Source organism: Salvia miltiorrhiza, chromosome 1 (assembly GCF_028751815.1).
Source record: "Salvia miltiorrhiza cultivar Shanhuang (shh) chromosome 1, IMPLAD_Smil_shh, whole genome shotgun sequence".
Lineage (NCBI taxonomy): Eukaryota > Viridiplantae > Streptophyta > Magnoliopsida > Lamiales > Lamiaceae > Salvia > Salvia miltiorrhiza.
In genome coordinates, this window is record NC_080387.1 from 57480144 (window position 1) to 57501006 (window position 20863).

The window sequence follows — 20863 nt, forward strand, 5'->3', positions numbered from 1 at the left end:
AAATATTAATCTACAACTCCTTAAATTCCGTGTCGAAAAGCAAATGTAGCGTCTTGGACGGGACAGAGGGAGTACTACATATCTGACAGTTGGGTCGACCTCACTTGAGATTTTGGCGATGATAAATGGAGTACTACCCAGGTACAGAGATATTAACAAACAAAAAAAAATAGTGGCAAGGAATTGGAAAGGTGGACCCCACACCACAAACACCCATCCAAAGTCGAAATCTGTCTACGCATGCAATCTATATTTCGCTTCACTCTCTCTCTCTCTCTTCCCAAGTATAAGTCCCAATCTTCCCACCGCCAACGCCAAGGCGGCAACCTTGTCCCTGTCTCTCTACCTTCATATAGCTCGCTTGTCATCATTTCTACTCTATAATATAAATACACACCTTAGGAATAATTTCTATTTTCTCCTTTCATATACCTCTCTTCTCTTCTGCCAACTCCCTCTTATTACTCACTGTTACTGCCTTCACTTTCTGTTGCCTTTTCCTTTTTTTGACGCAATCTCCAAGCTTCAATCTTCCACCTATTTTACATCCTTCTTCCCTTGTTTTTTTTTTCGTGGCTGATTTTAGGCGTTGCCAGTTTGAAGGTGAAATTCTTCTTGCGCAATTAGTAGGATTTTCTTGCTTATTAAGTCGAATGAAGTTCATTTTCTTGGAGAGTGGAGTATCTATTATGAATGTTTAATTTCAGTTTAGCAGCTGAAGTTGTTTTTGCTCTGCTCCTAGTTGGGGGAAGTTTCCATCTCGGAATCATTTACGGGGCAGTTTCAATGTTCTTATTACTTGCCCCTGTAACTTTGTTTTGTTGCTGATGTTTGTTTTCAGTGATTGTATATAGCCTTTTTCCAAGCATAGTTTATCTACATTTCTTTTCTTGCCCTTTGGATTGTTTTTTTTATAATTGAAATAGTGATGGCTGAAATATGGATTCTTCTTGTTATGATGTTGGTCTAGAAAAAAAGAAGAAAAAGAAGAAGTAAACGATGTCGTTTAATGGGGTTGATGAACGGTTCTACAGGGTGGACGACGAAAACTTGGTGGATGTTATGGATGGAATTGATGAGGAATACCATGCTGCTGATGATGCAAACCTCGATGAGTATGAGATGGTTAGTCACATTCTTGGACAAATGTTTCTTGTCTTGCTTCAATCTGTTTTTCCTTTGAAAAATTAATGTAGAAGATCAAGTGTTTTTGGATGTGTGTGTGTTGTCACTGAGTGCCTTATCTTATTGATTATGCATTTTGGTAATTTGGCTCGATTCAATTTGGTTTGGTTTGAACAGATGATGAAAGTGACAGATACATCTTCTTCACAAGCAAGGGAAGGAAAAGATATACAGGGTATTCCATGGGATAGATTAAATATAACCAGAGGAAGCTACCGATTGACTCGTCTCGAACAGTACAGAAATTATGAGAATTTACCTTCATCTGGGAGAGCTGCTGATAAGGTGAGGAATTTAAACTGTTCTTTTTGTCAATATTTTCCCTAAAATTCTTGTTTTCTATATTATTTCGTGATCCAGTTTGTGGATTATGGTTAGTTCCATTTTGGTAACCTGTTTTTTCTATCGTTGTAGGGGAGCAATTCAACAGACAAAGGAGGTAGATACTATGAATTCTTTCATAATACAAGAGTGGTCAAGCCTACATTCCTGCATTTTCAGGTTGGTTCATCTTTTTCATGTTTTAGATGATATTTTCCTTGAGTGAAATTGAATTTGGCTGTAAGAAATGAAATCTACCAGAATTCCAATATCTTCTATGGATACTTGATTGTTTCGTTTGTACTAGAATTGTGGGACAAGCTTGCATCTTCTTAGTTTCCATGAAATGGCGTGCACACGTGTAAACTTACAAGAAGGATTATGATTTGACCTTAATGACACTTAATACATAGCATCATTTTTTTTCCCATTATATTTTGCTAGTTGTACTAAGCCATAAAAGCTTAACTAAATATTGTTATACCACCAGGTGCTCATATTTAATCACTATGTAGTTGTTTCCAGACTTTCTACAACACCTTACTTAAACTTTCTGTTTTGGAATTTATCAGCAGCACATGTGACATGAGAAATAATATATTTTTCGCTTGTTAATTATGTATGAGCTACTAATGTAATGTGTTATGGTATTATACATTGACCTCAGAAATTTAAGGGTCCAAAATCCAGACAGATGTAATGGATATCTATCTCTTTATTTCCTTCATCATAGTCGGATGGATGACGAGAATTGAAGTGATGGCCTTAATCTATATACTCATACATTAATGAAAATGAACTTTAAGCTGTGCATGCATGCATCTGTGATTTGATTTATTTGGATTTTGAGATTTCCACTCTGTTGATGACTGACTGGATGAATATGTATATATTGAACGATATCCAATAATGTATATGTGTTTTGTTTTCAGCTTTTCAAAATAGATTTATTTGAGGGTGCTCAGTTGTACTTGTTGATGTTTTTGGGGTTCTAGTGTACTAGGATCAACTTCATTCGGTGTGGACTGGAACATTTGCTTCCCTCAGGAAAAATAACTCACCTTTCATAGCATATACTAAAGAAGGTGGCTTTTATCGCGTCCTATATATAGGACTTCCATAACTTGGATTGTAAAAGACTACCCATGAAAGAGTTGGTTGAAGGACCTCAACATACAGTCTCTTTTGGACCGTCAACTGGTGACACAGAGTGACTGTATATGAATCTTTGCGTAGGACAATGATGCTCTTAATCTTTAGCAACAGTTATCTTGATTGAGGTTTCTTGTGCTTTTTGCTGGCCGTTGTACAACCCAAGTTCAATGTGCTAATTGCTGAATATAATGTGCAGTTGAGGAACTTGGTCTGGACAACATCAAAACACGATGTTTATCTGCTTGCAAACTCTTCGATTATGCACTGGTCATCATTACTCCAGAATCTGACTGAAGTACTTAACTTCTCTGGGAATATTGAGCCAACAGAGGTATGTAACTTTTAGGGTTAATTGCTTGTACATACACAAAGTATACTCAAATTTTGGTTTTTAATCAACACTATTTTTTTTTGTCAATTAATACATGAACTTCCAACATTTTAGAATTTGGCTTGAATTAAATGTTCTGGCAACAATTTTCCCTTCATGGATGTCGGAATTTTATTACGTGACATTACAGCCGATAATTAAAATGCTGTGCTTTTTTTTTATATAACATAAAAACGTCGTTTTCTTCATATTTCATGTTATGTTGCGAGCAATAGGGTTCAGAGAGAGTGGTTTTAGAGGAAGAAAACAACGTTGCTTTTATGTTATATGAAACACAGTGACGTAGGATCAATTGTTGCCCGAATTTAATTCGGGCCAAATTCATAAAACGTCGCTTTTATGTTATATGAAACACAGTGATGTAGGATCAATTGTTGCCCGAATTTAATTCGGGCCAAATTCATAAAATGTTGAAGTTCATGTATTTACATGCAATTAACCCCGACTTTTATATGAACTCTGTTTGTCCTGTGTTATTTTGAATGTAAATATATTTATCTTTTGCATATTCTATTTGTATTTCATGTAGTTTTGCATAGATCCATCTGACACCTGTTTGTACTACTTCTATTCCACCAATATTTCCTTCAATCATCCATGTAGAGATATCCAGGGACCTTGTTGGAAGGATTTACACGAACACAGTTGAGCACACTGGCCGTGAAAGATCGTTTTTTGGTGGCAGGCGGCTTCCATGGAGAACTTATCTGCAAGGTGAACACAGATTCATCAGAATTGTGAATCCTCTTGATCAATCATTAGTTTGAAACAGGCTGCATATTAAAATCTCAGCCCCTGCTTCATTTCGAAAGTGCATAATAGCATCAACTTCCCTTTCATGCTTTGACCTGTTCTCATGGTTGATCTGTATTTCATTGAGCTTGTAGTGCTTGGATAAATCGGGTGTAAGCTTTTGCACAAGAGCTACACATGACGAGAATGCCATCATTAATGCCATCGATATATATGACACCTCCAGGTAATGTGATCATTGTTATTTGCTTTCATATTTGATTATCTTCTCAATCAACTGATTCGAATTGTTGAATATCTTGCAGCGGATTACATTTCATGGCGTCTAGTAATGATTGCGGTGTAAGAGAATATGACATGGAGAGATTTCAGCTCCTCAACCACTTCCACTTGCCTTGGGCAGTCAATGTCGGTGTCTTTTCATGCTATGCATTTATTTTGTTTTAAAAATATTTGTTCTGTATCCTAAAAAATTTATCTTGCAATCTGAAAGTCTGCATGAAACTAAATTAGCATCATTTTCTTCGAACCCGAGAGGGTATGTGGACTAGTTCATTTTGACCTTATTCCGTCCTTGATCTGTCAATTTCCTGGGACTTTTCACCAAAGGGTTATATCATCTCAGCGACAGACCAAAGGGATCTCTTATTTGGATCTTGAGGAATTGTTGTTGATTGTTTGTAGGAGAGTAGTGCTATAGGTGTTATAGATACATCAGAATTACAAGGAAATTGTACATCTAATGTGTATAAGATAATGTATATTTGGTGCTTATGCTGAAAGTTGTACTCTTATGCAGCATACGTCAATGAGCCCCGACCGCAAGCTTCTAGCTGTTGTTGGAGATGCTCCCGACGGATTACTTTTAGATGCTCGAAACGGGAGGGTAAGTTTTGTTGCAACCAGATCTTACAATTTTACGTATTTCAGTTTATTTGGATGTGTAACGAAACAAAGCTAATTTTTGTTTCTTGTGGTATATGCTTCTTTATCAATTTGTTTCTGGTCTCTGATTGATTTTAGCAGAAATAAATTTTCTGCATAAACTTAAATGAACATGAAATTCTAGATTTCAACTCTATTGGTCATGTTCTCTCTCAGAAAATCGCTTCTGTAGCCGGTCATCTAGACTACTCATTCGCCTCTGGTTGGCACCCGGATGGGAGGATATTCGCCACCGGGAATCAAGACAAGACGTGCAGAGTGTGGGACGTGAGAAACCTGGCATCTCCAGTTGCGATTCTGAAGGGAAACATGGGCGCAATCAGATCAATACGTTTCTCAGCAGACGGGCAGTTTCTGGTGATGGCTGAACCAGCAGATTTTGTGCATATATACAACACTAGAGAAAACTTCAAGCAAAGGCAAGAGTTGGATTTCTTTGGGGAGATAACCGGTGCGTCTCTGAGTCCAGACGATGAGTCCATCTATATAGGAATCTGGGACAGGACATACGCGAGCTTGCTGCAGTTCAACAGAAGGCACGCCTACGAATATCTCGATTCCCTGTGAGTCGCACTCCTTACCTTCTCGACCACGTTACGGACATATGACAGGTTACAAATATCATTCCTTTCGTTCTTCGTTGAGTATTGCCTGCTCTAGGCTAGCCTGATACGATAATATGTACAGTTTTTAACATGTTTTTGAAGAAAGAAAGCTTCTTTATCTTGAAATGCAAAGAAATTTTTCTTTGGGCAGTTTGGTGAAATGTAAGTACCAATTTACCATTATACATAGATGATTTTGCTGAGATATTTGGGCGGGTTGTTTCGATTGAAGTAGTGTTAATACTGACAACTAACTATCAATTACCTATTTTTAGCTTTGCAATATAAAAAATTGCTCTTTTACAGGTATATAAATAGTGTTCACTTTTAGCGTGAAGAAACAGAATTGTTCTTAATGAAAATGGATTAATTAAGTAAAATTTAAAATTAAAATAACCTGAAATTCGCAATATCCTCTTTTGAAGTTGAAAGTCGGCGAATTTCGCTTACGAAAAAATTACACACGACATTGACAAGCTTTTACATTCTTTAATTTAGTTAATATTTTCCTGTGTGGATAATCATCGATTGGTAATGGATTTATAGCATCAAGAAATACAGTCTGCCGACGGCAAATATGTGTGTGATGGTGCATTTATCCCTCTTATTAAATTTAATTAGGTATCATCATTTTTAAGGTTATTAATTTTTAATTTGTAATTTGTAATTTATTAATTAATTACTTAAAATTTAATTTACGCTGCTGCACTTTATTAAATTCAATTGGATTTCATCAATTTATAATTAAGATTATTAAATTTTACTTATAATTTATTAATTATATTTAAAATTTACTCCATCGGTCCTAATTATATACTCCCTCCGTCCGCAATATCATTTCCACATTGTGGACGGCACGGGTTTTAAGAAAAGTGGTGGATAGTAGTGGAAATGTAGTGAGTGGAGTTTGGGTCCCACAATTGTTGTGAGTGGAAGATTGTGGACCCTACTTCTATAAATGGAAGTGGAAACGATATCGCGGACGGACCGAAATGGCAAATGTGGAAACGATATTGCGGACGGAGGGAGTATAGGTTTTCTTTCTGCGAATATTCCTAATATATAGGTTTATTTTTACAAGAAGTAATGTTTTTCTACTTATTTTTTAATATATTTTCATTTAATTTGTTAAATAACTTCAATTTTAATTCATCACCTAAATAAGAGTATATTAGAAAATTTACTTATATATTTTTATTTTCAGTGAGTTTTTCTAATTCTTGTGTAAATTACAATAAGCTTATACGGGTGGAGAGAGTAATAAAAATGGATACATCGGGTGCATCAATTGCCAAAAGTGGCAACTCTAAAGGAAATAAATTGTCAAAATGCCCTGTAAACGAAATTTCCAAAATTAATCAAGGAAGCAGGCATGTTTCTTGTCGGTCTTTAGCTTCTCAGGTGGAAGGACAGAATGTTTTTGAAGACCCTAATAAATGATGTTGTATATTGTTCTCGCAAATTAGATCGAATAGAGTAATACTAGATTAATTGTAACAATTAAAATAAATTGTGGATACAATAAAATGATTTTTATACTGCATTATTGATTAATTTACAATACGAATTCACTATAAAATAAATTATAATTTATTAGAATTAAGAATTCATTTTGATTAAGTAGATAAAATTCATTTCTACATGTTAGCAACACAAAGCTATTAGACTTATACTGAGCTAAATTGGACTAGCATGAGTAACATGTGTTCATTGAACTAATCTATAAACTTATTAGATACTTAAATTCTTGAGTCTTGCATTAAAGGTGAAGTAGCTAGATTGATTGTCAATTAGAATGTTGTAACAATAAGTTCAAAAACAATGTTATTCAATAATGACACTTTGCACTGTATGAATTGGTGTCAAATGCTATTTCTTTCTCCTCTATTATAGAGGTCTTGGAGCTTCAAGGCTAAGAGAAGACGTGATTGGTCAACCTTTATGTTTGATCCCAAACTATACTTGTCTTAATAATCCTTCGTATCTTCATGCTTTGACTAGATTTTTCTTGGTATCTTTTGTATTTAAATATGTAGTATTAAAATCTATAACTAGACTATCTCTAAACACTTAAAAGAAGGCAAAATATAATTTAGTTCAAAATTTACACTAACAGTATATATGAATGGAAAATTGTGAAGTTGAAGGAAAACACAAAATGCAGAGTCTCATCTCAAGGAGCCTGAGCCAGGGCTATTGTGTGGTAGACAAAATAAAAAATATTTATGGAAAGATGAAAATAAGTTTATCTATAAATTGGTAATGAATTACTTACCTGTCATGAATTGAAGTGAGTGAAGATTAGGGTGGAAAAGATTTGGCAGTTATCAAAATTATTTTGTTTGAGAATGGTATGTGCATGTGATTGAGCTGAGAGCGACAAAGACCAAACAGGTAGGCATTAACATAAAACGACACACCAAAACCAGGACAAATAAAAAGTTGAATTATTTTCTTCCCTCTTTTTTTTTTTTTTTTCTTCCACTAAAAATAAATTCGAACGTCATATTTTCGAACTTTTGAATGATAAAGAGCAACGAAAACTAGATGAGGAAAGAAATAAGACGGCATGCACAAATTATTATTATTCGGGTGTGTGTCCAAAATGATGTTATATTAAAGTTTTTGAATAAGCACATCTTGTTGCACTTATATTCGAGATTGGTTTGGAATGGTAGCAATTAATTCAGAAAGATATATTCCTGGAGCATAAGTTACTGATTCAACGTGTTAATGACTCTCAGTGAGTAGTTGCGATACATAATGTCATTGTCATACCAAATATTTAACGCACCTTCTCATACAACAAATTTTCATTCCGCTCAGAAATTCAGACTCGTAGCCACAAAGTTTAGCATGACTAATTAAAACGCATCATATATATATATATATACATAATGGAACGTACACGCTTAATTGTTTTTTTTAAGGCGTCAACACATTTATAAATTAAACTGCTTAGTGTTTCTTTATTTTTACAACTAGTATTCCACCGTGCATACGCACGGTGTTAGAAATGGATATTGGGCTCATTCCTCTCTTAAAAGACCTTATAAAGGAGAGGGTTGCCTCACCATATAAAGTGGCTCATGCCACTATCTCCAATCCAATGTGGGACACTTCAATACACGGGGTAAATTGTTGTAGTCTTTTTTTATAACGTTAATTAATTATATATTAATTAACATTGTATTAAGTTAAAATAATAGATAAAAATTATTGTGTTATATTGAAAATAAAAACACATAACCTTTAACTAAGCAAATAATTTATTTTTTAATTATACTATTACAAATATGAGTGCAATAATAATATTAATATTAATATTATTAATATTAATATTATTAATAATAATATAGTTGATGAGTGTGGAATTAATCTCAACATAAATAATATAAAAATATAAAAATGTGGTTTTATCGTTAAGATCTACGTCCATGGAAAGAAATCCGAGAAAATTTACTATTTGTGGAGTTATACAATTATAGAGTTGAATAATTATAATGAATCAACCCCTAATTCTATACATAAGAGTCATATTTATAAGTTATTAAGTGGACCTAGCCCTAAAGCCCATTAAACAGTGCAATTAGGCCTAAATTGTTGACATGGCTGGAGGTGCGAAGGGTGGCATTGACATAGCTGGAGACGCCAAAGGTGGCGTTGACACGATTGCCACAAATAGAGGTTAACATAGTTGGAATTGCCACGGGTGTCGTTGACATGGCTGCCACGGGTGTAGGTTGACATAGCTGTTACAGGTGGCGTTTCCACGGGTGGACTGCCAACGGTGGTCTGCCTAGGCTATGTTGTCACGGCTGATTCTTTGCTCTTATTTATATTTTTCACCCATTGTACTTGACCGAAGTAGGTGAACGTAATTACATAATAATAATAATAATAATAATAATAATAATAATAATAATAATAATAATCTATATCTATATCTATATCTATATCTATATCTATATCTATATCTATATAAACAAAGTCGGCTTACCGTAAATAGTAACTACTGTTTTTCTACTTTTTTATCTTTTTATTTTAAAAATTTGTTAACACATTCATTAATTATGTTGATATAAATGCATTAATTTCAATTGTACAAATATAAATGCGCTTCAAAACATAAATTAATAATGATAATAATAATAATAATTTATGTAAAAATGACAATTGTATTATTAAATAAAGCATGGTAATACAAATTAGTAAATTTATAAGTTTTGAAAAAAAAATATTGTAGACAATATTAATTGTACTTGAATGGCCAAATCGAAAATAATCCAAAAATCGAATGAGTTGGTCTAATTAATCGATTTTTGTTTTCTTATTACTTGGTTCTCAAACTTTATTGCTTTAATTTTGAATTTGATAATAAAGTTTTAATACTTGTAGAGTGTATTTTTATTTTCTCCATTGCAAAATAATAATTTCTTACATGAAAAATTAAAGAAATATAATCATTTAGGTTAAATGTGCATCAAATTCTTACCTTTCATGAAATGACATTCGCTTTTTATCTAATAAAAGTTAATTATTTTTATTGAGAAATATGATCTATTTTTTATTACAATAATATAATCATAAAAAAGATCGTATATGTTACTTTTCTTTCATAAATATTTTTGTCTTGATGGGCTTAGCCCAAAAACCGAAGAGTTAAGGTTATAGCAAAAGAAATTAGCTTGAAATAAAAATTAAAGTTTGAAAGGTTCGAATTAAAAATAACTCGAAATTGAATGAATTAGTCCGAAATCGAGGTCCGAAATCGAGTGAATTGGTTTGATTAACATGATGGGCTACTTCTTTGATCTCTCTCTTTTTGTATATCCCTTTTCTCAGCCAATACAATGAATAAGAATGAATCTAATAATAAAGTTTAAGATGTAACCGCTTGCATATATATATACAATTGAAAAGGAATAAATAACTCAGCTGCAACTTCACGGGAAAGCTAGGAATGAGAGTTAGTTACACGCTAACTAACTTGCTTCTCAAATCCCTCAACTTCCACTTAATTATTCTGAAGTCCTTATACTTCTTAATAATAGCTATGCAGTCACTTCTCTAACAAATTAAAATATAAAGGCGCAACTCACAAATAAGAAATACAAATAATCCAAAGTTTGATATGATTAAAATTCTATAGTAGCCCAATTTCACATAAGATAAACAACCCATTAATTATTAGATATATTACCCAATGCGTAATGTTCTTGAGGCGTGTCACGCTCATTACTTCATGAAGTAACCCAAAAAGCTATATGGCTTTTAACTAAACTGAGTGTGATTCAAAAAGTTGAAATAATTAATTAAAGAATGAAAGGCTAATTCACACCGATTCAAATATTCCATCTTAGTCTAATCTATTTCCTATTGCACATGTGAGACAAAATCTTCATCGGACCAATCCCATGCATAACCGTATTGGAGAAACTTGTAATAAGCTCGTGAATCCTATTATTAATTTTATATAATATATAGAGAAAAAGTATTTGACATATTAAATTGTTATATGTGGAGGAGTGATAATTTAATGTAGTGGGACCATAGTGGTTCATATATTTCCACCAACAGCAGTAGCCGGTCGAGGTCGAGCCTCCCGTGACTGCCCATCTGCATCATGTGAATCATCTTTTGTCATCACTTGGAAAAGGTGCTCACAAAATATGGACTATTATTTTCTATTTCTCCCAAAAAGGCTTTCCTCATTTTTCGGTATTAAATATAATTCAAAAACACATGCATATTATATAGATCAACACTGATTTTAGATGTCCCCAAGGGAACACCAAAAGGTGTGACCTCCCGTGGACTGTGTGTGAACGGTGAGGTCTCAAATTCATCACTTTACTTAATGAATACAATAATGCTATTTGGACAAAATTTGTCCGGACAAAATATGATGAAATACTTTATAAAATATTTTTTTTTTAAATTTTGATTCAAAATAAAATAAAATTTAGCTAGTTTTATTGCTTTCTTTATATTGTATTTTTTTGTAATTTTTTAATAACCTTTTTAATTATTACTCCCTCCGTCCATGAAAGAACTTCATAGGAAGTAGTGGCACTGATTTTAAGAAAAAATATTGTTGAGTGTATTGAGAGTGGATAAAAGGTAGTTGAATGTATTGGGAGTGGTGAAAAAGTGTTATAATTAATATTGAGAGTTGTGAAAAGTGAAAAGTAAGAGGATTATAAGTGGTGGGGTATAGTCTTAAAATAGGTAAGAAGTTCTTTTGTGGACGTCCCAAAAAGGAAAGATATGAAGTTCTTTCGTGGACAGAGGGAGTATTATTTTTAAAGTACACAAACTACAAATAAATTAACAAAAAATAAAATAAATTGTTAAAAAATTACCAAAAAACTACAATACGAAGAAAACAATAAAACTAATTACACCCTTTTAAATTTGAATCAAAATTTATAAATAAATTGATTTTAAAAAAAAATTAACCTTATTTTTGTCCGGACAAATTTTGTCCAAATAGCACTACTCTAATGAATATATATGTGATTCTAAATTCAAATTTGATGAAGTACGAAAATTTCAATTTTCTAAATTCATCATTTTTCTCAATGAATTTATCATTCTATAATATAGTTCTCAATTTACTATTATAGTGGGGTTTGCACAAACACGCATGTGATGTCTAAAAATAACACGATATGGGATGGAACAAAATATAGCTTTTTGCATTTAATGTTCGAATTTCATTAACATTTTTTAGATCAAGAATAATTTTTTAAATGTGATTTATTTTTTACGTGTAGTTTGCATACTATTTCATAAAAATGGAGTTTATTGAGTAAGCATCTCATATAGCAGCTGTTGGTTACCTTGTCACAAAAAAACATAAAAATTACTTTTTCATGGGATATGCTTGCATTGCATGAGTATAACCGACTTTCCAATTTTCAATGAACTAATAAATACTTGTAACCTTTGGAGAACAGTACAAGGGCTTGGTAATTGTGCGACAATCGGCAGAAAAATAACATAAAAATATATGTTTGATTTAAACTTATGTGAGATTGCAAGTTAAAATTCAAATTCCAATTAATTCTGTCAAGAAACAACAAACAGTAACAGTTAGAGTAGTAGTTGAAGTGAGGGAACTACTAAAAATTCTTCACTAAACAAAGGGAAAAAGTGCAACCCATTTCAAATTGGTGAAAGCATAAAAAGTGAAAAGTGAAAGGACAAAGTAGCAAATGACATAATAAGCGACACACAAAGAATCAAAATACTATAGAAAAACTTGCATAAACTCAATATTTGTAAATTATATATATATATACATTCAGGGCGTTTACTTTGAAAAATTAGTCTTGATAGATAAAAATAATAAAGTTAATTTCTTATTTACTTTGATGGATTGGAACTTTGGGATATTCTGAGACCCTTGATTATTTTTATCATTTAAATTAATTTGACTTGATTCTTATTATCCTATTGAAAAGATCGATTAGAGAAATCATAATCTTTGAGATAAAAATACTCAATTATGTATTTTATCAATCATGCAAAATAAACACTTTCTGAAAGTATGAAACATCGACATCTTCATTTTGCCTAGGGGTATTTTCCTATTCAAATTTGTATTTTATTTCGAGGCTATTTTATATGCGTATACAATAATATTACCAAATGTGCGCGTAAGAATGACGCACTATCTACAATAGATAAATCAAACTATTCATTTTGCAGTAAGTCCCTTACGTACGAGCTAAGATTGAAAATATTGTAGTACGTTAATCTTATAAAGATTTAAGATTGGACTTACGTACGTCTACTGCCTATTGATCTATATAGATGTAAATGAAAATTTAGAAAACGATCGGAAATTTTATTAAAATTATGAAGATAAGAGTTTAGTCAATGTTAGAACTAAATTTTATTGACAAATAAATGAAAATTAAACACAAACATTCTCTGCCAGTTCAATAAGATGCTTAGTTAATTATGTGCTATAAGAATATTTAATGCCAAATATTATCTTGATTAAATTATATGAGATCGGTCAAAATAAAAGCATGTATTACAAATTTATGTGACATTATCTATTGCATATATTGATAAGACATGTAGCAATTATGGCAGTTCTAGTAATTTATAATTGATTAATGTTAGGATGTATATATAGTTCACTTATATAAATTCTAAATTGTTAGTAGTATTGCGTATGAATCATCCATGAATGCAATAAGATATTTAAATTAAAAGACACAAAAAAAAAGCAAAATTGCAAGTTAGTAAACTATAGTATGCTAACTATTTTACGATATATATATTCTTTGTTAAGAATAATATATCATCGTGAAAAAATTATTTAATGATATTTTGTATGTATATAGTGTGTTCAGAAATTATAATTTATAAGAAATTGTTTTTTACGGATGAACTCTATCCTTGAGGAAGTGTCACCGCTCAATTATGAAACAATGAATGATATACAGAGCTTGCATATATTTTGAATATTATTATTTAATATTATATATTGTGTTATTCAATGCTTCATTAGTCTCACTTCTAAAGAAAAATAATAATCTCACTAGAACCTAACCCTAGCTATATATAAAGGCTATATATATATATATATATATATATATATATATATATATATATATATATATATATATATATATATATATATATAGGGGAGGATTGGACTGAAAACAACTCTTATAAAATAAAATTGATTTTATACCATTGATCTATTCATAATCTAACGGTTGTGATTTAATCTTAAAAAATCGTATTTAAATAAATGAATTATATATAGAACGTGTATGAATTCGTTCTATAAATATATGAATTGCGAAAATTAATTTTTTTACTACATATGAGATTCGAACTCAGCACCATAAAATCTTCAGGATCTAATGGCTGAAAATAATTCATATTTTATATTTTAAGAGTTATTTTTATTTTAGCCTCCCTCTATGTATATATATATATAGGTATATATATATATTATTGATTAGAAACTTAATTATAGCTCTTAATAATAAAATGATAATTTCCAATTTATAATTACGAATAAAAAACTATATATCGTTATAAAATAGAAAAACACCAAGTGGACTTTTGACTCTCTTACCATGTGACATTACCACATATATGCCCACCGTTCCAATGAGCTTTCACTATAGTGAACATCAGAACATGATATATTTAACGAAATAAAGTTTCTAATAGACAAATAGACATTTCGGAATTTGGAGTTATGAAAGTTTACAGCTCATCAAATTACAAGATGTGAAGGAAAATATTATATACACACACATAATATATGTTTGTATCTGTATATAGAACGGTTTGAAGGATATTTCTCACAAAATAATAATAATAATAATAATAATAATAATAATAATAATAATAATAATAATAATAATAATAATTATTATTATTATTATTATTATTATTATTATTATTATTATAAAATAAGAAATAATTATCATATACTCCCTCTGTTTTTTATTAAGTGTCCTATTTTACTATTTTCCTTGTTTCTTAATAAGTGTTCCATTTCAAAATTTGAGAGTATAATTATGACATTCTTCCTATTTTATTCTTATTTAATACTTGTATGAATATAATAATTAGTTGTACATATGCATTTATTATGATAATTACTAAGGTTACAAATGCAAATATCTTATTTTATTGATATGTGTATTTTGACGACTGGGGACACTTAATAAAAAACGAAAGGAGTAATCATTTATAATTAATATTTACTATCAATAAATAATCAATCTTAATGATCAATTTCTAATTAAAAATGAGTACAATTTCAATGTAAAAATAATTATAAACCTCATTTGGATTTGGATGTAATGAACCTTATTTTATAAAATCAAAGTAAAACACACAAAGACATGTAATTGAAGAAATAAAAATAAAAGTAACGGTATATGAATTGAAGGGCAATAAATGAAATAGAAATGTGAAGTCTGAAGCGCTACACTTGGACCAACCCTGGCTTAAATTAAACAATTCCACAAAAGAAGTTAAAAACATTCCGCTCAGATTCCTGTGTTTTTCCATGACTTGATTAAACAGTGGAGTCGCCTCCGCAATATTTTGAAGCTAACAAATACTAGTAAAAAACGATACGTCCATTTCCCCTCAACAAAAATGGATACCTAAACTCCCCTCTCCGCCTTCCACCGCCCACCAATAAAATGAAAATGAAGCATCACCGCTACGCCTTACTACTCCTACTCTCCTATCTGTGCCTGGGCGGCGCCGGAGATGTGCTCCAGCTCAACGACGACGTCCTCGGCCTCATCGTCTTCAAGACCGCTTTCCACGACCCGCACCAATCCCTCGCCTCCTGGAACGAGGACGACGCCTCGCCCTGTGCATGGCGCTTCGTGCAATGCAACGCCGGCAACGCCCGCGTCTCGGAGCTCCGCCTCGACGGCCTCGGCCTCTCCGGCAAGATCAGCCGAGGCCTCGAGAAGCTCCAATCCCTCAAGCTGCTCTCCCTCTCCAACAATAACCTCACCGGCACCATCACCCCCGACCTCGCCCTTGTTCCCAATCTCGAGCACCTTAACCTCAGCCGCAACTCCCTCTCCGGCAACCTCCCGCCTTCTCTCTCCACCGTCCAGTTCCTTGACCTCTCGCACAACGCCCTCTCCGGCCCGCTCGCCGACAATATGTTCGACGACGCTCTCTCTCTCCGCTTCCTCTCTCTAGCCGGAAACAGCTTCGAGGGGCCGCTCCCGAGCAGCCTCTCCAAATGTGCGACGCTGAATCACCTCAACGTCTCCAGCAACCGCTTCTCCGGCAGCTTCTCCGGTGGGATTTGGTCGCTGGCGAGGCTCCGAACCCTAGATCTTTCTAGAAACTCCCTCTCCGGCCAAATCCCGACGGGCATGGCCGCCGTACACAACTTGAAGGAGCTGGTTTTGCATGGAAATCAGTTCTCTGGATTCCTGCCTCCCGACATCGGTTTCTGCCCACATTTATCCAAAATCGATTTCAGCTACAATTTTCTAACCGGAACAGTTCCTGAATCTCTGCAGAAGCTCAACGAACTCACCTATTTGAGCTTATCCAACAATTTCATCACAGGCGATTTCCCTCAGTGGATCGGAGAAATGAGCAGCCTCGAACACGTGGATTTGTCCGGCAACGCCCTCACCAGCTCCCTTCCTTCATCAATAGGAGACTTGAAATCAATAAAATTTCTGAATCTAGGCTATAATAAGTTGTTCGGAGCTATTCCGAGCTCTCTGGGAAACTGCTGGAGTTTATGTGTGGTCCGATTGGGCGGAAACGCCTTCAATGGCAGCATACCTAATAGTTTGTTCGACATGAAATTGGAGGAACTGGATCTTTCTAGAAACGAGGTGGCGGGGTTCCTCCCTCCTCCGTCCAGCAAGCTTTACGAGAATCTTCAAGTACTGGATCTGTCAGGGAACAATCTCGTGGGAGACATTCCAGCAGAAATGGGGTTACTGAGCAAGCTGAGATACCTTAACTTGTCTTGGAACCATCTAGAATCCAGAATGCCGCCGGAGCTCGGCTACTTCCAGAATCTCACCGTCTTAGATCTCCGAAACAACGGTCTGATCGGATCCATTCCAGGCGATATATGCGATTCTGGCAGCCTAGCCATCCTTCAGCTCGATGAAAATTCATTTGCAGGCCCCATTCCTGATCAAATCGGCAACTGCTCCTCGCTCTACTTGCTGTGAGTTTTCCGGTCGACTTGCAATATCGCTATCTCTGGCTTTAGTGTTGATTAATGTGATTTGTGATATGCAGGAGCTTATCTCACAACAGTTTGAGCGGCAATATACCAGAATCAGTATCATTGTTGAGCAAGCTGAAGATTCTAAAACTGGAGGAGAATGAGTTGAGCGGGGAGATACCTCAGCAACTGGGAAGACTAGAGAATCTCCTCATCGCAAACATCTCCCACAACAGGCTAGTCGGCCGGCTACCGGCCGGAGGCATCTTCCAGACGCTAGACGCGACGTCAATTGAGGGCAACCCCGGCATATGCTCGCCGCTGGTGAAGTCTCCATGCGTGATGAATGTCCCCAAGCCTCTGGTTCTCGATCCCTACGCCTACGGGAACCAACCCGGAGCCCTAAACCGGCCCGACCGGTCCAACCCCAAGCGCCAGCGCCGCACCTTCCTCAGCGTCTCGGCCATTGTCGCGATATCAGCTGCCGCATTCATCGCCGTGGGAGTGCTGGTGATAAGCCTGCTCAACGCGTCGGCCAGGCGGAGGATCGCCTTCATCGACAACGCGCTGGAGAGCATGTGCTCCAGCTCCACCAGGTCCGGCAATTTGGCTGCAGGGAAACTGGTTCTGTTCGACTCGAAATCTGTCGCGGATTGGCATAGTAATACAGATCTCGATTCGATTTTAAGCAAGGCGGCGCAGATTGGGGAGGGAGTGTTTGGAAGCGTGTACAAGGCCACGACGGTGGCGGGGGAAGGCACGGCGGTGGCTATCAAGAGGCTGTTGACGGCTAATACTCTGCAGTATCACGAAGAATTCGATCGCGAAGTCCGGATTTTGGGGAAGGCGAGGCATCCTAACCTAATCCCGCTGCGAGGATACTACTGGACTCCTCAGCTTCAGCTTCTGGTGTCGGACTACGCCGCTCAAGGAAGCTTACAGGCTCGGCTGCACGAGCCTGGCTCGGAGGCTCTAACCTGGCCTGAAAGGTTCAGGATCGTGGTGGGGACAGCGAAGGGGCTGGCGCACCTGCACCACTCATTCCGGCCACCTATCATTCACTACAATCTAAAGCCGAGCAATGTGTTGCTGGACGAGAATCTGAACCCGAAGATATCGGATTTCGGGCTGGCGAGGCTGCTGACGAAGCTGGACAGGCACGTGGCGAGCAACAGGTTCCAGAGCGCGGTAGGGTACGTGGCTCCGGAGCTGGCGTGCCAGAGCCTGAGGGTGAATGAGAAGTGCGATGTTTATGGGTTCGGGGTGATGATTCTGGAGGTGGTGACGAGGCGGAGGGCGGTGGAGTACGGGGAGGACAATGTGGTGATACTGAGTGATCATGTGAGGGTGGCGCTCGAGCAAGGGAACGTGCTCGACTGCGTCGACCCCACCATGGGGGACTATCCGGAGGAGGAGGTGCTGCCGCTGCTCAAGCTCGCCCTCGTCTGCACTTCGCACATACCTTCCACCAGGCCCTCCATGGCCGAGGTCGTGCAGATTTTGCAGGTCATCAAGACTCCGCTTCCCAACAGAATGCAACCTTATTGATCTTCTTCATTCATCATCAACATGTACTCTACTCTACAACCAGAGCAAGCACCACCATTTTTATATCATGACTTGCACTTTCACTTTACTCTGTTTTTTCTCGAATTCATCAATACCCATCATTCTTGTTTTTTATTTCTGAGTGATCATCTGCATGATTTTTTGCTAACTGTGAATGAAATAACATCATCAAATATAGGATGTAGGAGGCACTGGGTGACTACTAGAGCTGTCAAAATGGTCATTCCAGTCATTTAAATTTTGTGGAGTTTCCGGAGAGAATGAAGGAATTTGCAGAGAGTCTAAATAAATTCAGGTATACTTGAGAAATGGACATTTGCTATTTATAGACACCGATGTGAAAAAGAAGAAGCCGTACCATTTCTAGTTATGGCAATCTTCTTGACCCCATATGTACCAGACATGAATTGGGCAGAAAATTAACTGGACTATCCTATTAAAAATTGTAAGATCAAAACAGAGAATAACAGAATGCGACGAAGAAGAAGATGTACGTGGTTCGGCCACTAACGACCTACGTCCACGGAGGGTGAAGAGAAATTTTATTGACAGATTTGAGAGCTCGCCGGAGTTACAGAACGTGATCGGAAATCTTGAGAAACGCAGCTCAAGAAGATTACACAGCACTCACACCAACTACACTCCTTTCTTTCTTGTTACAGTACATAACTAACTGTGAAAGATCGAATTTAAAACCCTAACTAACTCACTTAATATTGAGCTAGAAACGACACCGCTTCAACAGAAACGTAATACATGAAGTAAATAAGAAACGCGACTTATAATACTTCATCTGCACAACTCATGCTATCCCTCTGACCAGCGTGGAAAAGTTTCCAGAGCAGAGAAATGACTCCAACAGAGAAATGACTTCAGAGCAGAGAAATGACTCCAGAGGAATGACGCCAGAGAGATCATCTTCCAGAGGAATCAACCGCCAGAGGAATCGACCGCCAGAGGAATCAAAATTGCAGCCAAATTCGAAGCCACCTTTCACAACAATCTCCACCTTGGCAAGAAATTGCTGCCAACAAAATATGTATCTCCTTCCCCTCAAAACCATGCCCCACTACAGGGGATCCCTTCCACTTCAGAGATCAGAGCATGACACCAAGTTGATCAATCTTCTACAGTGGTTAAATTTGGTAGAAGGAAGAACCTTGGTTAACATATCAGCTGGATTATCTTCTGTTTCAATCTTAAGAACTTTGACCAACCCTTTAGCAACAATGTCTTTGACAAAATGATGTCGGACATCTATATGCTTTGATCTTTCATGGAATACGCTATGTTTTGTCAAACATATGGCACTCTGACTGTCACAATAGACATTCACTGATTTCTGTCGAATCCCAAATTCCTTTAGTATTCCTTTAAGCCATATTGAGTCCTTTACTGCCTCTGTGAGAGCCATGTACTCAGATTTTGTTGTAGACAAAGATAGTACACTTTGTAGACTGGATTTCCAAGATATTGCAGAACCATATAGTAAAAATACATAACCAGTTTGTGACCTCCTGCTGCCAACATTTGCAGCATAGTCAGAATCTACAAATCCCTCTAGAGCTTCCCCATTGAAGTCCTTTATCCTTTCAAACAGAATACCAGTTGATGAAGAACCTTTCAGAAATCTCATAATCCATTTCATGGCTTCCCAATGACATGAATCTGGATCTGCCATATATCTGCTAAGAACACTGATAGCATGACCAAGATCAGGTCTTGTACAGACCATAGTATACATGATACTACCCACTGCACTCGCATATGGAATTTTATCCATTTCGGCCCTTTGTTTTTGATCTTTAGGCTTCTGCTTTTCAGTTAATCTGAATTGAGGCCCCAGAGGAATGCTGACCATTTTTGCTTCATGCATGTTGAATCTTTTCACAACAATCTGAGCATAAGCTTCCTGCACCAGCCACAGCTTCCCATTCTTTCTGTCTCTTTTGATATCCATCCCTAATATTCTCCTGGCATCACCAAGCTGCTTCATCTCAAATATAGATTCAAGATCTTTCTTCAAAATCTGAATTTTCCTTTTGCTCTTACTTGCTATAAGCATGTCATCAACATAAAGCAATAAGTAAGATACTGTATCTTGTCCAGCATTCTTTATATATACACAGTTGTCATATTGAGATCTAGAATATCCAATTTTCCTCATATGGCTGTCAAACTTCAAGTACCATTGCCTGTGCTTTGTTTCAGACCATAGAGACT

The 20863-nt window shown here is 35.6% G+C and overlaps 2 protein-coding genes across 3 annotated transcripts; both read left to right on the forward strand.

Moving 5' to 3' along the window:
• Positions 1-241: 241 nt before the first annotated feature.
• LOC130998006 (uncharacterized WD repeat-containing protein C2A9.03-like) lies at positions 242-5562 on the forward strand. 2 transcript variants are annotated; one of them, XM_057923453.1, is made up of 10 exons: positions 242-603; positions 1035-1125; positions 1303-1470; positions 1600-1686; positions 2858-2992; positions 3656-3766; positions 3940-4031; positions 4111-4213; positions 4605-4691; positions 4907-5562. In XM_057923453.1, exons 2-10 carry the CDS (start codon positions 1063-1065, stop codon positions 5315-5317), a joined length of 1257 nt encoding a protein of 418 aa, XP_057779436.1. In that variant the 5' UTR covers positions 242-603; positions 1035-1062; the 3' UTR covers positions 5318-5562. The 2 variants fall into 2 exon arrangements, with proteins under 2 accessions (XP_057779436.1, XP_057779430.1); XM_057923447.1 differs by having other exon boundaries at positions 255-603; positions 971-1125.
• A 9770-nt stretch (positions 5563-15332) lies between these two features.
• Positions 15333-18754, forward strand: LOC130998023 (probably inactive leucine-rich repeat receptor-like protein kinase At3g28040). The gene is made up of 2 exons (XM_057923462.1): positions 15333-17071; positions 17146-18754. The coding sequence occupies exons 1-2, from the start codon at positions 15552-15554 to the stop codon at positions 18617-18619; spliced, it is 2994 nt and encodes a 997-aa protein (XP_057779445.1). The 5' UTR covers positions 15333-15551; the 3' UTR covers positions 18620-18754.
• The last annotated feature ends 2109 nt before the right edge of the window (positions 18755-20863 follow it).

Excerpts from the sequence above, each read along its gene's own strand:
- LOC130998023 (XM_057923462.1), top strand. The coding sequence starts at position 15,552 with ATGAAAATGAAGCATCACCGCTACGCCTTACTACTCCTACTCTCCTAT. Across the intron at positions 17,072-17,145 it reads TGCTCCTCGCTCTACTTGCT|GAGCTTATCTCACAACAGTT; the intron begins GTGAGTTTTCCG and ends TGTGATATGCAG.
- LOC130998006 (XM_057923447.1), top strand. The coding sequence starts at position 1,000 with ATGTCGTTTAATGGGGTTGATGAACGGTTCTACAGGGTGGACGACGAA. Across the intron at positions 2,993-3,655 it reads GGAATATTGAGCCAACAGAG|AGATATCCAGGGACCTTGTT; the intron begins GTATGTAACTTT and ends TCATCCATGTAG. Across the intron at positions 4,032-4,110 it reads GATATATATGACACCTCCAG|CGGATTACATTTCATGGCGT; the intron begins GTAATGTGATCA and ends AATATCTTGCAG.